Source organism: Brachypodium distachyon, chromosome 2 (assembly GCF_000005505.3).
Source record: "Brachypodium distachyon strain Bd21 chromosome 2, Brachypodium_distachyon_v3.0, whole genome shotgun sequence".
In the NCBI taxonomy this organism is placed as follows: domain Eukaryota; kingdom Viridiplantae; phylum Streptophyta; class Magnoliopsida; order Poales; family Poaceae; genus Brachypodium; species Brachypodium distachyon.
In genome coordinates, this window is record NC_016132.3 from 37,936,108 (window position 1) to 37,944,379 (window position 8,272).

General features: G+C 43.8%; 1 protein-coding gene and 1 non-coding gene across 3 annotated transcripts; one reads left to right on the forward strand and one right to left on the reverse strand.

Annotated features, from left to right (window-relative positions):
• Positions 1-3,087: 3,087 nt before the first annotated feature.
• LOC100828894 (floral homeotic protein APETALA 2) lies at positions 3,088-7,919 on the forward strand. Of its 2 annotated transcripts, XM_010233483.3 has the most exons (11): positions 3,088-3,402; positions 3,504-4,074; positions 4,200-4,225; positions 4,358-4,388; positions 4,547-4,634; positions 4,770-4,915; positions 5,242-5,286; positions 5,426-5,529; positions 5,656-5,783; positions 6,127-6,237; positions 7,172-7,919. In XM_010233483.3, exons 2-11 carry the CDS (start codon positions 3,527-3,529, stop codon positions 7,424-7,426), a joined length of 1,482 nt encoding a protein of 493 aa, XP_010231785.1. In that variant the 5' UTR covers positions 3,088-3,402; positions 3,504-3,526; the 3' UTR covers positions 7,427-7,919. The 2 variants fall into 2 exon arrangements, with proteins under 2 accessions (XP_010231785.1, XP_014755092.1); XM_014899606.2 differs by lacking the exon at positions 5,242-5,286 and having other exon boundaries at positions 3,088-4,074.
• On the reverse strand, positions 7,304-7,396 carry MIR172D (microRNA MIR172d). Its single transcript, NR_126828.1, has one exon. It is a non-coding gene; the product is annotated as a microRNA MIR172d (primary transcript).
• Positions 7,920-8,272: the final 353 nt, after the last annotated feature.

Consider the following 8,272-nt stretch of genomic DNA (forward strand, 5'->3'; position numbering starts at 1 on the left):
AATATTTTTGATTGGCGAAACAAATATGAATAAATTAACTTTCGTTTTCTCGCCGTTCACGACGGGCTAGCTAGCTCACACATGCGATGAATTGCAATATTGTCCGTATAGCGTACTTACGTGTACTTTTGTGCACAGCTCCGTGTTATGCATTGGTGATAAGGTCTTGGTGTCGTTTTTAAGCTGGTCCATGCTTTGCTTTAGGACAAAAAAATGTAGAACGTCTTTATTTTCGAAAAAGAACAAAAGGGATATACTTCATCCGTTTCATAATTCTTGTCGAAATATTACATGTATCTAGACGCTTTTAGGAATAGATACATCCATATTTGGACAAATTTGAGACAAGAATTATGTAACGGAGAGAGTATATAAAGCAGAAATGACCGTAAATTAAGAAGGGGAAATGGATCAATGTAATAATGGTGTGGTAGCAAAGAGTTCACCTTAAGCTTGTTTCCAGCTCGGCTGAAGAGAGATTTATTATTGGATGCCGATGTTTATATACTCTAGGTAGGTAGCTAGCTAAGCTAATTAAGGTGGATGGAGAGCAACGTGTGAGCAATGGTTGCTGCTGTTTCCTATTCGATCGATTGGTTGTGCCTCTTTATATTTCGTGCGCAATTATCACGTGCCCTAATTCCAGATTAACTCTAGCTAGCTATAGGATCTGATCTGCACATGCATATAGAGGCAGGCCGCCCTTTCGAACGATCGATCTCACACTACAGTGAGTTCGTTCCACCTCAAAATTATGATATTCACTCTACACATATCCATTAATTTGTAGAATAGATTGCCAGCGCAAAGCGATCGAGCAACGGAAGTTATTAATCATCCATCGCACTAGAAAAAAAAGCAATGGATGTGTTTTTTTTTTAATTTTCTACCTGCAAAAGAACAGGTAAAGAAATGAAGAAACGACCAGTCCTGATGTGGATCAGAGCATGAAATCCAACGGCCGGATCCAAACCCTATAGCTAGACAGAGTCAGCTCCGAGGATACAACGTCGGATCAATCCATCCATCGATCCATGATGATGATGATGATGAGCTGTTCGTCCGTCCAAATTGCATCAAGTGGCTGCCATGTGGTCCGTGCGATCATGATCTAGCTAGGTTTTTGCATTGCCAGCTCCTCCGATCCTTCGTGGTCCAATTAGTAAATAGTACTCCTACTTATATTATATGTGTGTGCTGCCTGGCCAACAACTTATATAGGATTGATTGATTAGAAAATGCAAGAGATTGCACAGCTAGGAGACGTCCACGTCACTGCTGCTCGTAGTTCTTTAGTTTCTCCAAAAGAAAATTTTGGAACTTCCAATGTTGTGTGAACACGATCGATCGAGGGTGCACAGAATTGATACACATATACTGGCCTATATGCGTATCAATTCTGTTGTGGGGCACTATTAAGGCCCCATTCGTTTATGTCCCATCCCCACAAAATCAGAGGGATTAGCAGGGATTGTAGTTCATTTTCTTTCTAATCCCTCCCAATCCCCCTCAATCCAAGGAGTAATCATGCAAACGAACAAGCCCTAATTGTTTGATCTACTAGTATTGTCCATGGTTTTCGACTTGTACTCTCCCCTTGTCTAGTGTTTGTTTCCAGTGTTTCATAATTGTACTCTTTTGGGTTGATTCTCTCAACCCTTTACCTTTTTATTGGCAATAAATAGCTCGATGCGGCTGTTTTGTCAAAAAAAAATATTGTCCATGGTTTTGTAAATTCCAATGGCCGGGCCGGGAGCGCCTCTGATCCATCTATGCATGCATTCACCTCACATCATGCGAGTGATTATTCTGTTTTGGAAATTTTGTAGTCTTATTGCAAAAGGTTTGCATAGTAATTTTTTTTGTAATTGATCTTTTCGATTATCGATTGGTTTCATCTTATCTTCTCTAATACTTACGAGCGTTTAGTATCACCATATAGACACTACTTACTCTCAAGCAACACAAGTTGCGGTCAATTACCCTTTACCTTCCCCGGTCCTTACAAGTTTCGAAATTATAAGAATTCGAAAATTACTAATATGTAAGAGCAAAGAGTCCAAATGGACCCTGCGGCATGACTCAAGACGTGATGATATGTTATCTGATTTCTTCTGAAAAAAGGATTCTCCCGAACACTAGCTTTCCTTATTTGAATTTACTTATCAACAATAAGTTTAACCTTCAATCATTAAAATTCTACAAAAGATCTAACACTTCCGACCATGCAACTTCGAGATACATCAAGAGCACTTTCAAGTTTATGAGTTTGACGGAGAGCTGTTATCCAAACTACCGAGCGACAGAAAACTAGGAGACAAAATAAAGCACACGGTCTAAGAAACCGCCATCTATGAGCCATGAGTTCATGACGCATGGGCATTCACATATATATAGTTGCTTTTCCGCAGTCATTTCGACTGCTATTTTGTTTTGCCTTATCTTTCCAACCATGCATCTACCAGCGCTCGACCATAGAGACACGACGTGGCCATTCCGTTACTACGCCCCCAGTCAACCTGCACTGTACAAGTTTCCGTCACGCACTAGATACATTTATAGCACATTAACTTTATGAATTTGACTATAGCTAACTACTTTCTCCATTTCAAAACACAACTCATATAGATTTATGCACTTGGACCAAGACAGTTCTCGTTTCTAGTGTCTGACCACTCATATCGGATTAATAATAAATGGATGTGAGTAGTTATTGGCCGGGTGCGGGTACCAAGAAAAAAATGAGATGTGTTTTGGAACAAATGAGAAAAATCTATATGAGTTGTGTTTTGGAACGGAAGGAGTAGTTATCCAGCATTCCAGCCCAGAGAGCGGTGGAAAACTAAGAAAGCATTATTACTAGCAGTAAAATTGAAGTTGAAAGGATAGTTGACTCTTTCTTAGGTTTCATGTCTCCTTATTTTGGGCAAAAACCCAAAATACCAAAAGAGAGAGATAATAGCATACCACTAGTAGTAATAGACGGAAAAACAAAAAAGGAGTAAAGGACAGCCAAATGAGGAAAGGTTTTTAAGGATCACCGGCTCTCACCGGCTACTTCCGGCGACCCTGCATACTATATATACAGGCCTCCTTTTCTCTCCCTCTCTGCCCTGCCCCGCTCCACTACTTCTTCTCCTTCTTCCCCGGCTCCGGTCCTCTCCCCCCGCCGCTCGCCGGACCCCCCTAACCTCCCCGGCCATATACAAATATCCTTCCACCCCAGCACGAAAGCTGCCGCCTTTCGGCCGGATTGTATTCGCCGGCGACGATTATCGGTCGCCGATGGTGGAGGATTGGGAGGAGCACTGAGGGAGCTGGCTGCGGCGGCGATCGTGGAGGTGGATAAATGTACCGGAAGAACGAGTCGGCACTCTCCTGCTTCTACCTCTACCTCCTCTGGTTCTTCTTCCTCAAAGACTAGAAGCACAGCACATCGATCGATCCAGCCAGCAAGCTCGAGATTGAGATTGTTTTGAGTTTGGTACGTATATATAATATAGGTGTCGTTGATTGGGAGAGATCGATGGAGCTGGATCTGAACGTGGAGGAGAAGCTCCCGATGGCGGCGGCGGCGAGGAGCGAGTCCGGGACGTCGGAGTCGTCGGTGCTGAACGGGGAGACATCCGCGGCGGCGGAGGAGGGGTCGAGCTCGACCCCCCCGCCGCCGATGCGGGCCGCGCTCGAGTTCAGCATCCTGCGGGCCGAGGGCGAGAACGACGTGGGCGACGAGGACGAAGAAGAAGAGGCCACGCCGTCGCCGCCATGGCCGCCGCTGCAACAGCAGCTCGTCACGCGCGAGCTGTTCCCATCCGCCATGGCCGCCGGCAGCGGCCCGCCGCCGCAGCAGCATTGGGCGGAGCTCGGCTTCTTCCGCCCGCCGCCGCCGCAGCCGGTCGACGTCAGGTTCCTGCAGCACGCCCACGCCCCGCCGCCGGGTCCTCCTCCTCCGCCGCCGCCGGCCGCGCAGCCGCCGCCGGCCAAGAAGAGCCGCCGCGGCCCGCGCTCCCGGAGCTCGCAGTACCGCGGCGTCACCTTCTACCGCCGCACCGGCCGCTGGGAATCCCATATCTGGTCCGTACAGCCACCAATTAATCCTTCCTTCCTCCTTCCTATCAATCAATTCTGTTCCAGTACTTATCGACAAATCAGTTCTTAAATTCTCACAAATCTGCTCCTGTTCATCCGTAATAATGCAGGGATTGCGGCAAGCAAGTGTACTTAGGTGAGCAAACAACCCAAATTTGGTCACTTCCTCCCTCTACTGAATTTTTCTGAAAGTAATTACTGTCACTGATCTGGAACCAAAACGTGTTCTAATCCATGGATTCTTTTCGATCCAAATCGACACGTGCAGGTGGATTCGACACTGCTCATGCCGCTGCAAGGTAATTAATTTCAGCACATATGTATAGAACTAGTTGTTGTGATCATCATCTGGATCCTGTATCGTAAAAGTCTGAAACTCTGAAACTTGTGTATATTCCACCTTGTTCATTTCATCCCATCGGGCCAAACAAGTTGATCTTCTGAGACGTTTTCGCAGGGCGTATGATCGAGCGGCGATCAAGTTCCGCGGCGTCGATGCCGACATAAACTTCAACCTCAGCGACTACGAGGACGACATGAAGCAGGTGATTATATGCATAATATATACCAAGTGTTCGTTCAGTTAGCTTCAGAAGTGCATTATTACCTGTTGTAACTGATGAAACAGATGGAATTCTGACTCTGTTGTTTTTGTATTTGGTCCATGCTCGATCTGGAAGATGAAGGGACTGTCAAAGGAGGAGTTCGTCCACGTGCTGCGGCGGCAGAGCACTGGCTTCTCGCGTGGCAGCTCCAAGTACAGAGGCGTCACCTTGCACAAGTGCGGCCGGTGGGAGGCGCGCATGGGCCAGTTCCTCGGCAAGAAGTGAGAACACTTCTCTTCTGTTTCTACTAAGCTTTTTTACTTCTTGATTTGTCGAAAATTCATGCGGTTACATGTGTAAGTTTCTTTTTCTTTTTTTGTTTGTTTGAGATGTATATGTTCAAGTTTGGATGTGACTTTGCCTGTCCAATCTGATCTGAATCTAGTATAAAAGAGTGTGTTGATTGATTAGATCAAGCAAAACTCCCATGATTCATTGTTAGTGAGTTTAAAGTAGTATTAGCTAAGGTTAATGCGATGCATAGATGAAAACAAAAGTAGTAGGCAGTGGATAGGTGAGTTCCTCAAAAAGCCATGCTTGGGTGCAGGTACATATATCTTGGGCTATTCGACAATGAAGTAGAGGCTGCAAGGTTCTTGAGCTTGGATTCAATCTGCAATTGATGCAAAAAAAAAGTTTTGTTTTCTCTTCTTTTTTCTTCATTCGACGAAGTACCGACTCGAATCTCCTCTCTTTTCTTCCTTTTTTCCTTTCTTGTTTGGGAACATCAGGGCTTACGACAAGGCGGCGATCAAATGCAATGGTAGAGAAGCTGTGACCAACTTTGAGCCTAGCACATATGAGGGGGAGTTGTTGACTGAAGTCACTTCTGAAGGTAATTAACATGCTGAGAAATTTTGGTTGAATCTTTTTGTTTCCCCCCCTATTCATGTCTAGATCTATAATTTTCCATTTGGTGATTGGCTGATGAACTTGAATTTGGTTAACAACGATTGGGCAGGCGCAGATGTCGACCTCAACTTGAGCATATCTCAACCTGCTTCCCAGAGTCCCAAAAGAGATAAGAACAGCCATGGCCTGCAACTCCACCATGGATCACTTCAAGGCTCTGAGGTGAAGAGAGCCAAGGCAAGTTTATACAATTTTCCTTTTTTCTCTAAAGATTGCGCAATCAGTCAAATTTTCACTTGTGGATTTGTATGGCTAGAAACCTGATGCACTATGTGAATTGATAATTGAATATTTCGCTGTCACCATGCTAGTGACTGCAGTATGATGCCCTATTTGTCTCTAATAAGTCTCTCTCCTAGTGTACTTCATACGGCACAATTAACCTGCAGCTATTATCCAAATTTAAGTTTCGCCGTCGTCTGTCCCACCGCCCAGATTATTTTCACCACATAGTAACATGTTTACCTCGAGAAGATTTTTAGTTCACATTTTAACTGAAAAACTTGTGCCTGTTGTACAGATTGATGCTCCCTCTGAGCTGGCCGCGCTCCCTCATCGTCAGTACCCCCTTCTGGCAGAACATCCACCAATCTGGCCTGGCCAATCATACCCCATATTCTTAAATAATGAGGTGAGCTGATACTAAATTGTACATTAGCAAAGTTGGCCTTGTACTTAGCCTCATTAATTACTTGCATTTGTTTTGTGTGGCTGTCAGTTTAACTAGCTAATTCTTGAATCAGTTGCATGTCATTTCCTTAGACTCCACGGTCCACCTGTTCCCTGTCGATTTCGGAGACATTAATGCCTAGCACAAGGTTCACATATAGGATCTAGAGTTTTCAGAAACTGTCTAATTGGGGTAGCATTATTATTAGTATTAGGATTATAAAACTGCATGATCATTTCCTCCAAAAGGAACACCCTAGAGGGTTGACAACTCTGAGCTGACCTACTCAAACAGTTTGGTCAATATTCCTTCCTGTGGCTAAGAACGTTTTAGTGCTCTAGTAAGAGCTTATTTATTTATTCACAAGAAAATCCTATTATATTAGCATGAGTACGGCACAAAACAAAGCTAGCAAGTTGAAACCTCATAATAGTTTGATAATATGAATAGTACTCCCTCTGATCCTAAATTCTTGACTCAAATTTGCCTAAATATGGATGTATCTATTCTTAAAGAGCATCTAGATACATGTAATATTTCGACAACAACTTAGGATCGGAGGGAGTACTAAATTTTCCATTTGTTTTGGAGAAGAAAAAACAATGTTTGCCATTCCCTTTTCTTTTTCAAAATTTTGCTCTCATGACTTCTCACCTGGTAAACTTCAGGAATATCTTCACAAATGTCGTTTTCTTATTATTATTTTTCGTGTACAAAAAAGGTTCAGCTGGGCATGTCTACTTCACCTTTATGTCGATTGAAGCGACATGAATGGAGACCAATTTTACAAAAATAAATAAATAGTATCAAATTTTACAGAGAAAATACACCAGTTTTATTAATGAGAGTTTATCCTACATAATCAGCATGCTAAAATTGCTCTTCATTTATGTAGGGTGCAGCCAGAGAACAACACATCAGGAGGCCAGAGGTGGGCATTGGGGGTGTTCCAAGTTGGGCATGGAGGGTGAGCCACCCTCCTCCCACACTGCCATTGCCCCTCTTCTCGTCATCATCGTCATCGTCCGCTGCAGCATCATCAGGATTCTCCAAAACTGCCACCACGACAGCTGCCCCCGCCGCCACACCGGCCTCATTCCGGTTTGACCCGATGGCTCCATCATCGTCTTCAAGCTACCACCACCGCTGAAAGTGAAGCAACACTGTAAATTTTTTACCAGGAAGCCGGTGCCCTTTTTCACCCCTCCGGCGTTTCAGCGGTTTTCGGTCTTGCGCCGGGGCGGTTTCTTGTAGTGGATTGGGTTCATGGCTGTATTTTCCATTGCTTCCCAAGCGAAATATGTTCCTTCTCTCCATGGCTTTCTGTGTCGTCATCCAGTCCGGTAATTCTCGCTGTCGGACACTTGCTAACCTCACCACCATCTCACCATCTGAGATTACTTTATAAAAAATTTGATAGAGAAATTGCCATACAAATTCAACAGTACAGATACCATGAGATAAGTGGAACCTTTACTTTGGGAATTATTCCACTTCCTTTTCTTGGCTGTCAGTTGGCTCTTCTCATTGCTTCGGAGCCAACTACCACACTGGGTCGTACTGTTGTTTGTTCTTTCACTGTTGCAAGAATATATAATGCTTGTAGTTCAACTCACATATGCAATCATACATGATTTTATCTCTCTCTCTCTGTATTAGATTGTCTCAGCCTATTTACTTTGATGTATTAATAGAATGACAATTCCTCAAAAGAAAAAGGTGTTAATTCCCATTGGAAAAATACCATCGTGAAATGGATGGCTGATCGAAAGGTAGGAGGACATGAAGAAGAGTGTGCTTTAGCTTCCCCCTTGGGGTTTGGTACCATGATCAATCAATTCAGGTGTACATCAATCAAAATTACATGCATGGAACAAAAATAGGAACACTGGAGCTTTTAATTCAGACAGCTCGTTGCGCAATTTCTTCGATAAATTCAGAACAGTTTCAGACACAATTTGTTGCAGATTCTGTCACATGACCTTGTCCGCTGTTA